This window comes from Musca domestica, unplaced genomic scaffold (genome assembly GCF_030504385.1).
Source record: "Musca domestica strain aabys unplaced genomic scaffold, Musca_domestica.polishedcontigs.V.1.1 89, whole genome shotgun sequence".
Taxonomy (NCBI): domain Eukaryota; kingdom Metazoa; phylum Arthropoda; class Insecta; order Diptera; family Muscidae; genus Musca; species Musca domestica.
In genome coordinates this window covers 2,188,546-2,202,358 of record NW_026712430.1, presented here as the reverse complement: position 1 = coordinate 2,202,358, position 13,813 = coordinate 2,188,546, and the positions used below count along the sequence as shown (strand labels likewise).

Sequence of the window (13,813 nt, the reverse complement as noted above, 5' to 3'; positions counted from 1 at the left end):
TAAAGCAAAGTTTCTTCATTGTAAGCTTTAACTCTGAAAGCTGATGCTATGTTTCACTCACACTAATAACAAAGGAAGGGATACGGAAATGTTGCATTTGTATTTTGTTGTTTTTAAAGCTCTTAAACTGAACGCACACATTTTTCTTTGAACGAACGTAACGAAGCAAAGAAATCCATATACACATACACATGCTCATGACAAAAACTAAAGAGAAAAATATTATTTTGCAATAGAAGGAGAATAAGAGAGAAGGAGAGGCTTAACGGCTAAACAATATAAACTCTTTGACTTAGGAGAGCATCTTTATTATTGCTAATTGAGACTTTGGAGAAACGAATGGAACATGAAACGGTTTTTGGTATCTTTGTTATGAACTTGGAGAAGCAAAAGAAATGCATACATACACACGTCTTCTAACAAAAACGAATTCACAAATATGCACAACAACAATTCCATACTTCACAATATTTCTTTATTATTATCAATGAATTTATAATGATTTGATTTCCACTTTTTAAATATTTATTTTTGAGATTCCTTTTTTTTGTTAAATTACTTTAAAACCGAAATTCACGGAGCACCTCAAGGGACATCTACTTTTACCGAACGCGATGAAGAAACTGAGTTTGAGTTGAATTTTTTGGATTTTTCTAGAATCTGAGGGGAAATGAGAGTAACTTAACGAAGGAAGTTGAACTGAATCGATGGAGTCAGCTCATGGTCCAGACCTAGTAAGAAGAGATCCGAATATGTGGAAGTGGGATTTTGTTAATTTTTCTTAATAAAGCTGGTATGAAAAATGCAAATAAAAATTTGAATTGGTTTTTTTCTTAGAGTTGTCTAACACAACCCTAATAAATCCCTTGCATTAACATGGAACAAAACTAAGCAAATTCATAAAAGGAGAGTATTTCAGAGAGAAATAAAATTATATTATCTCAATACATGTATTTGCAACTAATTTCAACTGTTTCTAAAAAAATCAGTGTAGACCGGGATTTTCCAAATAAAAACCAGTAAAGAAAGTCCACTTTGCTAATTTAGTAGAGCTCCACGTAACAATTTAAAGTTTTTATGGGAGAATTCAATCATACACGCTATGATTATAATTATAATTTAAAGTTCAAAGGACCAAATATGCCGAAGCATTTGTATCTTTTAAATTCGGACTTGTATTGCCCATTTGGTGCAAAATTAATTTAAAATCAGATAAAGAGATCTATGGGGGCTATATCCAAATCTGAACCGATCTCGAAACAATTTTGCAAATATATTTCTGAGCTGTATATGATATATTTCCTGAAATATCGTTGTTACGGAGTGCATATTACGGCTGTGGGTAACAAATACTAGAAATCGGATGAACAATTTATATGGGAGCTATAGCTATATCTTCACCAAATTTGATATACTAGCTTTGGTGGTAAGTGCCAAATTTCATCCCATTTGGGCAAATATTAGACGTTTGGTGCACAATAAAAGGTAAATCGGACGAAGTTATATATGGGAGCTATATCCAAATCAGAACCGATCTCGATAAAATTTAGCAAAGGTATTTCTGAGCTGTATTTGATATATTTCCCCAAATATTGTGGTTACAGAGTGCATATTATGGCTGCGGAGGACAAAAATAACAAATCGGATGAAACATATATATGGAAGCTATAGCTATATCTGAACCGATTTCGATCAAATTTGGCATATTTATTTTCAGGCCTAATCTGATCGTACGTGCAAAATTCCATACTATTCGGACTGATATTACACGTTTGGTGCACAATTAAAGGCAAATCGGACGAAGATATATATGGGAGCTAGATCTAAATTTTGACCGATTATCTCCAATTTCAATAGGGTTCGTCCTTGGGCCAAACAAATGATTTGTGCAAAATTTCATCTCAATCGGATAATAAATGCGACCTGCATTTTGTTCACAAGAATACATGGACAGACGGACGGACGGACGGACAGACGGACTGACATGCATAAATCAACTCAGAAAGTGTTTCTATGGAGATTCCCAAAAGTAACTCTCGCTTCCTTTTCCATGTTACAAACTATGTGGTGTGGGGTATAAACACGCAGTGCGCGTATCTATGTGAAAGTTTTGCATACCTAATAAATATCCTTTCACAATATCGTTACTTAATGCCTCATAGGGTGTATTAAAACCAGTAAGGAAAGGTCAAAACTTGGGTGAGGCCTACTAAATGATACTCTACACCATCACTTATATATAGTAGAGCTCTCGTAACAAAAAAGTTTGGAAAAATTTGGTTGTTAAAAAAATTATCCAATATGGTCTGATATTACACATATGATGAACAATAAGCGTGATTCGAATGAACGTATATACGAAAGCTATATCCAATTCTGAATCGATCTCGATAAAATTTGGAATAGGTATTTCCCAGATGTATCTTATACCCGGTACTAGATGTCATTGTTATGGAGTGCGTATTACGCATGTAAGGGACTTAAATACCTAATCGGATGAAACATATATATGGAACATATACAGGGTGTAATTTCTACGTCACTCGTCCGACAACTGTTAAAATATTCCAGTGACAGCTCATTATATTGCTTACAAGCGCACAAAAGCATTTTGTTGAAAATTTGCCAGAAAAAGTGTTATTCGTGATGAGGTTCAAGCGTGATAGTGTAATTTCTTTATATTTGGCTGGAAAACCATATGTGGCTATTGTTAGAGCACTCTAACATTTTAATGTGAATAAAGATTTTGTAACTCGGACGAAAGAAAACAGCAACATCAGCAGAAATGGTTCGAAAAGTAAAGAAGCGAATTGATCGAAAGCCGGGTCGCAGTGGCCAAAAAAACATATCGCACATTCCATTCGGCAAATAGTGAGAAATGAGGTCGGGGTAAAGCCATTGAAATTGCAAAAAGCGCAAGAACTTACACCGCAACAGGAAGAAAATGGACTCAAAGGAAATCCATAAATCTATTAAAAAATTGATTCTTTGAGAATCCCCAAAAGTAACTATGGGTCTAAGTCTAATTCGTTTTCTTCTCCGCGTTACAAACAAATGCACGATAATTGTAACTTGTATATAATCAACCAACACATGGGGTTGTAAGGCATAAAAAATAATAGAAAATGTAAAATGTAAATTGTAACTCAAATTGAAAATATTGCATGCGATACAAAATGTAACAAAAAATAAGCAAATGCTATAGTTGTGCGGGGCCGACCATGTGATACCTTACAACACTACTATATGTTAGAAGTCCCCTTATGTTGAAATCCATTTTGGAAGATTTCGCTTTTGAAAGTATGTCATAGAGCACTGCCCAGATATTACCTTAAATTTTTGACCAAGGACATTTGCCAAATATTTATGCACTCCGTCGTGCTGTAAGTTGTTGTGGGCCATTTTGCAGCTAAATATATTCAAATGGTCATCCAAAATGATCATGCAAAATTCCGTGTCGATTGGTTTCAATTGTGTGACAAATGGTTATGGTCTATTTCACCCACTAAATATTACTCGATGACCATCCAAATTGGAAGGCTTCCGCCCAGCCCTAAGCTCTAGTCCCATGCTAACTTCCGCATCGATTGGTCTATAATTGGCACCTGTAGAGCAACAACAAAATCATAAAATTTTTCAGTTTTTGGGCCATTTCAACCCAAAAATATTATGTGAAGCAACAAGCTTCTATTCTAGCCATAACCCCACCTCCATACAAAATTTCGTGAGCATCGGACCATACATCAAAAAGAGAACGTACATGAAACTTTCACATGTTTCACGATTTCATTAAGAACTTTTAAAAGCTGTTTAAATTAGTTGAAACTGACTCCATCTGAACTAATTTTTATTGAAGTTGCTCAGTGCTTCTCCAAGGTCATCAAAGTGATTACTAAGAATGTTGAACAACTCTAAGAGAAAACCAAAATGAATTTAAATTTACTTTAAAAAATGTTGTTTTATAACAGAGCTGAGCAAAATCATATAAAGAGATTGTTTAAGACAAAATAAAAATTGTATTGTTCATTATATTTTCCATTTTATTTCAACTTTTTTAAGAGCGAATATTGCCTCAAATTGTTGTTAAAGCTAATATCTACAACAATTAAATGGATAATACATTGGTTGGTGTGTTACAAAAACTAAGGGAAATTAACCGCTTGGCTGGAACACCTTTTTACACAGTACTGTCATAGACAAATAAAGTTATAGACTAAACAAGTAAGCAAAGGCTACAGTCGAGCGGGGCCGACCGTTGAATACCCTACAACACTATAATAAACGATACTGTTTATATAGGCGAGATACTCGAAAGAATTCCACAAGATATTGTGACAAATAATAAAAGAAAACCATCAGATTTCGTTCTCTAATTTTCGAATAATAGCAACTTAAACTAATTTGCTCATTTCCAATTTATTGGTAGATATTGCACGAAAATGGTCTTCCTAGATCTGGAACCAATATTTCCCAAAGACCTACAATCTCTCAGAAGTGGCAAAAGATTAACATTTACTATTGGCTTTTGACTGAAACGCATCTATATGAGATACAGACATTTGACTATATTCTTCAACGAAATCAGCGTTAACGAAATAGTCAGAAGTGCGTCTTTCCTGTATTTGTGAATTCTCCAAAAAGTCACTGGAATGGATATTTTCGTAATTTGTCTACAAAAGTTGGCAAACTGTTTCACACATTGAATAGTTTTGGATGGCCATCAGAAACTGCTTGGCTGATGCAATGTGCGGTGACCCCCATTCAAATGTGCGTGAGGATCGGGCGATAATTACGACCTACCGACAATTTTGCAGTTTTTTGGTCCATTTCAACTCCTAAATATATGGCGATCATCTCCAAAAAGAGTAGGCTTCTATTCTGACCCTCATCTTATACCCATGCAAAATTTCGTAAGGATCGGGCCATAAATGCGATCTGTATATGATATCCTGATATCCTAACTACTTAGTTTTGTAAGCTATAGAAATATTACCAAATGTTTAATTCAAAATGAAAATATGCCAAAAATATGACAAAATTGAAAAAATATGAGAAAATATTACAAAATCAATATTTTCATTTTTAGAGAGATATTTTTATGCGATTTTTTAGACGTTTTTTCTTTCCTGCCAAGAGGCCATTCTGAATTAATGAGAACTGTCGAAATCAGTTCAGCCGTTCTCGACATATAAGAGATCTTTCAAGCATAACTTCTTTGATAGACATATGTATCGCACATATTTTGCTATATATCCGATTTGATGGATGTTAACATCAATGTAAAGATCAGAAGTAACCTTGTCATGGCTTTGTGAATTGGCCGGTATTTAAAATATTCGCGGTTTAATGAAAAATTTTGAATTTTTTCAACAAAAAAGATATGGTCAATTTTACCAGCTAAATATTATCCGATGACCACCCTAATTGGTAGGCTTCTTCCCCGCCCTAAACTCTAGCTACATCGATTGGTCCATGATTGCCACCTGTATAGCTACTGCAAAATCCGACATTTTTTCAGTATTTGGTCCATTTCAACCCCTAAACATTTGGCGATCATCTGCAAAAGAAATAGGCTTCTATTCTGACTCTAACCCCACCTTCGTGTAAAATTTCATTAGGATCGGGCCATAATTGCGACCTGTAGCGTGATTACAAATTAACATGGACAGACGGACGGACGGACATTCATAGCTAGATCGACTCAGCTCGGCGAGCTAGGAAGATCCATATATACTTTCCTATATGGGAAACCAATATTTCGATGTGTTACATAAATTCTGGCCCAATCAAACTTATAATACCCCTAACACATGGTGTTGTAGGGTATAAAAATTGTCTGTGGGAGAGCTTAAGTCTGTTCACTCAATTCTCTCAAAATACAAAATATGGAATATTTTTATGATTTACTATTATATATCAATTGAAAACAAGACAGTGATTTTCTTTACATTTACATTACCCAACTATGTCGTCAAATATATAAATATAGAACTTAAAAAGCAGAATAATGAATAAATTGTTTTCGAAGTCGAGTAACTTCACTGGCCCTGAGTGACTTTACTGTCCCAATATCATCCATAGTGACATCTGCCGGAAGAGGTGAATTTTAAAACTTTTTAGTCTATACCTTTGTTTGTCTATGGTTAAACTTCCTTCGTTGAGTCACTCTCATTTCCTCTCAAGTTTTAGATAAATCCAAAAAAAAAATCAACTCAAATTCAGTTTCTTTGTCGCGTTTAGCAAGTGTAGATGTTCATCGTGGTGCTTCGTGAATTTTGGTGTTTAAATAATCAAACAAAAAAGGGATTTTCAAAAATAAATGTTTAAAAAGTGTATGAAAATTGTATACAATATGATAAATTCATTTATAATCGTGAAAAAGAATTGTACGTAATCAATTGTGCATATTTGCGAATTCGTTTTAGTATGTATGCATTTTCTTTGCTTCTCCAAGTTCGTAAAAAGAGATCCCAACAACCGTTTCATGTTCCATTTGTTTCTCGAGAGTTTCAATCAGAGTTTAATAAAATGATCTCCTAAGTCAAAGAGCCAAGTACGTATTTTTACGTTTCTGTCGCCGTTTTTATTGTTTAGCCGTTCTCTTCTCCGCATTGCAAAATAAATATTTTTCTTAATTTATGTTACATGCGTGTATATGTGTATTTCCTTGCTTCGTTAAGTTCGTTTAAAGAGAAGTGTGTGCGTTCGGTTCGAGAGCTTTAGCAACAACAGTATAACCATTGACAAATTAGGTATAGACTAAAAAGTTGTCTCATCTGTTATCTCTGAAAAAAGTGCTTCAATAGATGTCGTTCATGCTGTGAGAGAGGTTCAGTAGACTCACTCAATTCTCTCAAAATACAAAATATTAAATATTTTTATGATTCTTTATTAATTATCAATTAAAAACGAAACATCGACTTTGTTTACTTTTATATTATTCAAATATGTCGTGAAATATAAAAATATAGAACTTAAAAAGCAGAAAAATTAATAAATTGTTTTCAAAGTCAAGTGACTTCACTGGCCCTGAGTGACTTGACTGGCCCAAGATCAATCATAGTGACATCTGCCGGAAGGGGTAAATTTTAAAACTTTTTAGTCTATACCTTTATTTGTCTATGGTATAACATCATAGACAAATAAAGGTATAGACTAAAAAGTTTTAAAATTTACCCCTTCCGGCAGATGTCACTATGGTTGATCTTGGGCCAGTAAAGTCACTCAGGGTTAGTGAAGTCACTCGACTTGGAAAACTATTTATTAATTTTTCTGCTATTTATGTTCTATATTTTTATATTTTACGACATAGCTGGTTAATGTAATGAAAAAATTGCTCAGTAGACACACTCACAGAGAGGTTCAGTAGACTCACCGAATATAGCCGTTATATTGGGCTCTATACGACGGGGACCTACATAGGCATTGTTAATCATAAGCCATTACCATATACAAATTCGAAACTTGAAATAAACGGTGAATAATGTAGCTAAAATCATGAAAATATCGTATATAGGGAGGTACCGTTATATCGGAGCTGTGCGAAGACCTGGACCTGCAAAGACAATTTTTTGTCTTAGGCTGTAGTATCCATTTCGAACTTCTAATACTAAATTTGAAACAATTCTGGTGAATAATGTCGCTAAAATCATCAAAAATACCGAATATCAGGAGGTACCGTTCCAATCCAATTTGTTCGAAAGATAGCGTGAATACAACAGAAGACGGACAGACAGATAGACCGACATTATAAATCGATTTAGAATTTTACGCTGATCAAGAATATATATACTTTATCCTTTAAAAATATTTGCGGTTTAATGGAAAATTTTATTTTGAGTTAACACAAATGTTATGGTCTATTTTACCCACTAAAAATTACCCGATGACCATCAAAATTGGAAGACTTCTGCCCAGCCCTAAGCTCTAGCCCCAGGCTAACTTCCGCTTCGATTGGTCTGTAATTGCGACCTGTAGAGCAACCTAAATATTATGCGATTATCTTCAAAAGCAATAGGCTTCTGTTCTGGCTCTAGCCCCACCTCCATTCTAAATTTCGTGAAGATCGGGCCATAATTTCGACCTGTAGAATGATAACAAATTAACATGTACAGACGGACGGACGGACATACATAGCTAGATCGACTAAGCGCGGCGAGATTGGAAGATTCTTATATACTAAAAAGTTTTGATCGTCGCGTGTGTTCGAATTGCACGTGAAATTCGTAGAATATTATTTAACATTTATTTACGAAAGTGTCCGTCGGATCGTTGCATGTATCGCGACTGTTCAACCAATGAACTGCTCAAGGAGTAATGCCACTAATGAAGTTGAAGAGGTAAGCTTTTTAAGCTATGTACACAGTATAAAATATCGCCATCTGTTTTTTATGGATCAACGGAAAATATGTATTATAATAAGATGCAAATACATATAATATGAAGAAGGGACGTTTACTTTCTATCTTATTTCGGTAAATGGCGTTGAAAACATTGACAAATCATATCATATCGGTATCATGATATAGCATTATATTTTTTCAGATTTTTATCGATTGAAATCTATTACTTTGCGAGTGTCATTCATTTTCTTGCAATTTTGGAATAACATACTTCTGTAATGTTTCTGATGCATTTTTTTCATGCTATCGGTGCAAGACATAAATATGAAACAAAATACATATTGCTGTGTAGAAGTTCAAACAAGGGTGACAATATGAAAACAAAGTCGCAATGCACTGAGGTGGCTGGAAGCACAGATGATTCCAGAAAATCTGTAACAGCAATTCGGTCTGAGAGAGTACCCAGAGAGAGTTGTAGAGAAATGACTTGGATAACCTGCCTACGGTCCGAGCTGTGCAAACGTACTTGGAAGGCTTTCTCCTTACGGTCCGTGCCAAGCGAACGTAGGGTCCAAGGGGAGTTGCAGGCATCCTTTTAGTCCAAGAACACATATCTCTATGGTCCGTACTGAGCGAACGTAGGCTCTCTGGATCATTTGGAAATATGCAATTCTAACTTCAATTTTTTATTTTGGCCATAATTTCTTTTTATTGAGATTTAAATCTCCGATTTTTGATGTTAAACATTTATTTTTTTTTTAGTCATAACTTTTTATTATTGAGTTTCTCGCATTTTAAGGGTGTTTTAAATATTCTTTTTTTAGTGTTAAACACTTCAGTTTCTTATTTTAGCCATAACATCTTTATTATTGAAGTTTTCGCATGCTGAGGGTGTATTACATACAACACTATGTGTCACCAACACTAAGTTTGATTGGATCAAAATTATGTAACACCTCAAAATATTGGTCCCCGACATAGGAAACTATATACAAATACATAGAAGACCGCTAAACCAGTATGCAATTAATTACGATGGTCTATGGAACAGTATTTTGAAATCAACTTTTGGATTATTCAAGCTTTTATTTGTCGTTATACCATAGACAAATTAAGGTATAGACTAAAAAGTTGTCTCATCTGTTATCTTCGAAAAAAGTGCTTCAATAGATGTCGTTCATGCTGTAAGAGAGGTTCAGTAGACTCACTCAATTCTCTCACTATACAAAATATTGAATATTTTTATGATACTTTAATATTTATCAATTAAAAACGAAACCGTGACTTTGTTTACATTGACATTACCCAACTATGTCGTCAAATATATAAATATAGAACTTAAAAAGCAGAATAATGAATAAATTGTTTTCGAAGTCGAGTGACTTCACTAGCCCTGAGTGACTTAACTGTCCCAAGATCAACCATAGTGACATCTGGCGGAAGGGGTAAATTTTAAAACTTTTTAGTCTATACCTTAATTTGTCTATGGTTATACCCTATAACTCTATGTGTTGGAAGCATTATATGTTTGATTGGGCCAAATTGGTTTCCCACATAGGAATGTATATATGGATCTTCCTATCTTGCCGAGCTGAGTCGATCAAGCAATGTATGTCCGTCCGTCCGTCTGCCCATATTAATTTGTAATCGAGCTAAAGGTCGCAATTTTGGCCCGATCCACGCGAAATTGAAAATGGAGGTGGAGTTAGGGTCAGAATATAAGCCTATTCCTTATGGAGATGATCGCAAAATATTAAGGGGTTGAAATGAAAAAAAAAATCGGAAAAAATATTAATTTTGCTTTTACTCACAGGAAACAGTTATAGACCAATCGGTTTTGCATGGAGTTATAGTTTAGGGCTGGACAGAAGCCTGCCAATTTAGACGACCATCGCACAATATTTAGCGAGTAAAATAAACCATAACTTTTGTGTAAAAAATTAGAAAATTTCCCCTAAACCGCTAATATTTTTAATCCCGGCGAAGTCACAAATACATTAAAAAGTCACTTCTGACTATTGCAGTGATGCTGATAGCCAAGATATATATGTAAAAGATATTGATGTTAGTTATTCCGCTTATAAGTTAAAAACCGCTGGACCGCTCACAATTCTCATCAATTCAGAATGGTGTTTCCAAAAAAAAAAAAAAAAAATTAAGGCCAAAAAATCGGTTAAAAATATACCAATAAAGAAAGTAATATTTTTTTTACATATTCCAGTTTTTGTCATATTTGTCATTTAATTTTCTAATATTGGACATAACTTCTATATTTTTTGAGTTTTTCGTATTCTTAGGGTGTTCTAAATCTGTATTTTTAATATTGAACATTTAATTTTCTTATTTTGGTCATTAATTTTTGTCGAGATGCCAAATTGAACAGGTATCTCCCATATATAATGTTCTTCCGATTTATTATATTTGTTCTCCACAGCCGTAATATCCAATATGCAGATTTACCCATTTGGTGCACAATTAACTTGAAATCGAATAAAGATAAATATGGGAGCTGTATCCGATATTTATCTTTATCCGAATTCAAGTTAATTGTGCACCAAATGGGTAATACAGGCCCGAAATGAAAAGACACAATGTTTTGGGAAATTAAGTGGAAATCGATTCGTATATTATTCCCTTTTGCCTTTGAATTAATTCCCACAAATTTCCCATAAAAAACTATTATTTGTTATATGAAGCCCTATTAAGCTCCCATCTTTATCTTTATTTGATTTCAAGTTAATTGTGCACCAAATGGGTAATACAAGCCCGAATTGGAAAATCACAAATGTCTCGCCAATTAAGTAGAAATCGATTAAGAGGAGGATGTTCCTCTCATACATTATTTCCTTTGGCCATTGAATTATAACTATGATCATAGTTAGTATGATTCAATTCACACAAAGATCAGTCAGAAGTATTGCATAAGTTAACAATGGATCCAGAAAAAGTCACAGTGTGATGTGGGTTTATGGGCTGATGGTATCATTGGTCAAAGACGCAAATTAAAAATTCAAGCATTTTTCTGAAATTTATGTATTTTTTTCTATTGATTGGAAGGAAATACGACATCATTTTTTAAAATCGGTTCATATTAGGATATTAGTTCTCTTTGATTTCATACTACATCTGCTTTAAAGCCATTCACATTCACAAAAACGAGCTGAGTTTGTATGATCTACTCCACATAAACTCTCAATATAAACTCTAATTTTCTACGGTTATTGACAGGTCAAAATAAAACGTTTATAATTATTACAATTATATTTTATTTCAATTGAAGTTATTCATAATAAATCGACCACAATTTGTTTGCATTGCACTCATATGACATTAGTTCTGCGATCACACTGACCCAACAACCATTGACATTCAGGTGATGTAAAATTATAAATTCCATTTTTGAAGGCTGTTACTTTTCGCCTGTGGTCGTCATATTTTTCCTCTGTTGAGCACATTACATAATCGCCTTGATAAAAAACGACAAGATCATTATCGATAAAATCAATTTCCCAAATAGAATTTTCTGGCTCAGAGTGAAATTCCCAGCTTGCAATCATTTTCGAGTCCGGCATAATATAATAAAATTTATCGAACTTAGTGCTTTTTAATTCGACCAAAAATTTTGTTTTATTTCTCGTATTCCGCTCGCTTACTTTGGCTGTAATCAAACCCATATAATTAATGCTCAATTTTTCATACCACAACCAAACATGACGACTTGAGGGATCAATACTATTTGGCGTAACTGTTGTATACAAATATTCTGAATATTTCAAATTCATGAGACAGAAGTGACTGCGAAATAAGAGGTAATGTAAATTTGTGGGTAGTTCTTGTATGTGGACATTGATGTTTTGCCTGAGCTCAGCATTCAAAGACTTGTAGATTTTTTCTTGTTTAATTTTATTCAGGACCATGGCGAATTTTCTTTGATAATCAGCTTTATTTGTTTGCATTCTCTGAATGGTATTCTGATAATTTATAAGTTGCGACTTCACCATTAATTCAACGAATTTTTTATCTGCATTGCCTTGATATATTGCCTGTATTAACTCCAGTGTCTGAAGTGGAGTTCTGCAACCATAGATACCAGTCATAGCATCATAGAGAATATCATCAATCAATTGTGTTTCGTATTCCTCCAACATTGTGTTAACTTGGTTCCCGATTTCTTGTTTGACTGCCGCCACATTACCGCCACACAAAATCTTGACCAAGAGCTGAGAGTGTTCCTTCCGCAAATGGATTCTTAGGCTCTGCTTTAACTTATCTAAAACAACTTGTTCGCGTAAAACCTTTTCGTACAACTGTTTGGTTACTTCTATGTCGTTGGCAGATTCAGTTTCAATTTTATTCGATTCTCTTAATAAGTCGTCAAAACCTGAACCGGAGAACCTGCCAAACAAGGTCAATATTACGAAAAAAAGAAACGTTTTCTTCGACAACATTTCCGTAAAAGTTGTGTGTTTATTGAACGACTCTTGACGAATGACAGACTGTTTACAAAAATTGTACATATATAAATTTGCTTCATATTTGTATATGTGAAATGAGAAAATACTGATAAGCAACAAGTGCAGTAAACTCGCTCACAGAGTCAATTAATTGTTCGTTTATAAGTTACCACGCTCAAAGCAGAGACCTACACGGGGTGAGGTACTGGGTCCATCCCCTTCAAAATTTTTATTTCACTGTATTTGACACAAAAGTAGAAAAAACTGTCTAGAAACAAGTTAATTTTTATCTAGTTGCACAAACCCCCCCAAAACGGGTGCAAAATACATTTCTTGACACGTCCCTGAACATATCGTAGCCCAAACGGCTGATGTTGAAAACAAATGCTTCCATTTTTCTTCTTTATTCCGGCTCTGCTTTATACTTTGTATAGCGGGTGCTTGATTACAAGTCTTTATTTAAGAAAAAAACAAGTAAAAAAAACATTAAGTTCGGCCGAGCGAAACATTAAATACCCTCCACCTTAGGGTAAAGGAAACATTTGAAGAAATGTGGCAAAAACCATCAAAATACCGAATATGGAGAGGTACCGTTATATGGGGGCTATATCAAATCATGGACCTATACATACAATGTTTCACCAACGGAGCTAGAACCCATTATGACTACAAATACCAATTTTCAGACAAATCCGTGAAAAAATGTGGCAAAAATCATCAAATTACCGAATGTTGGGAGGTACGGTTATATGGGGGCTATACCAAAACGTGGACCTGTAATTACAATGACTCGCAACGCGATCTGGGACCCATTATGATCTACAACTACCAATTTTCAGAGTAATTCTTGAAAAAATGTGTCAAAAATAATCAAAATACCGAATATTGGGAGGTACCGTTATACGGGGACTATATCAAAACGTGGACCTATACATACAATGTTCCGCCACACGAACTAGAACCCATTATGACCCACAAATACCAATATTTAGACAAATCAGTGAAAAATGTGGCAAA

The 13,813-nt window shown here is 34.3% G+C and overlaps 1 protein-coding gene across 1 annotated transcript; it reads right to left on the bottom strand.

Annotated features, from left to right (window-relative positions):
- Positions 1-11,382: 11,382 nt before the first annotated feature.
- On the bottom strand, positions 11,383-12,820 carry LOC101898038 (uncharacterized). The gene has a single exon (XM_005189310.3). The coding sequence runs from the start codon at positions 12,788-12,790 to the stop codon at positions 11,663-11,665; it is 1,128 nt and encodes a 375-aa protein (XP_005189367.1). The 5' UTR covers positions 12,791-12,820; the 3' UTR covers positions 11,383-11,662.
- Between the last annotated feature and the right edge of the window lie 993 nt (positions 12,821-13,813).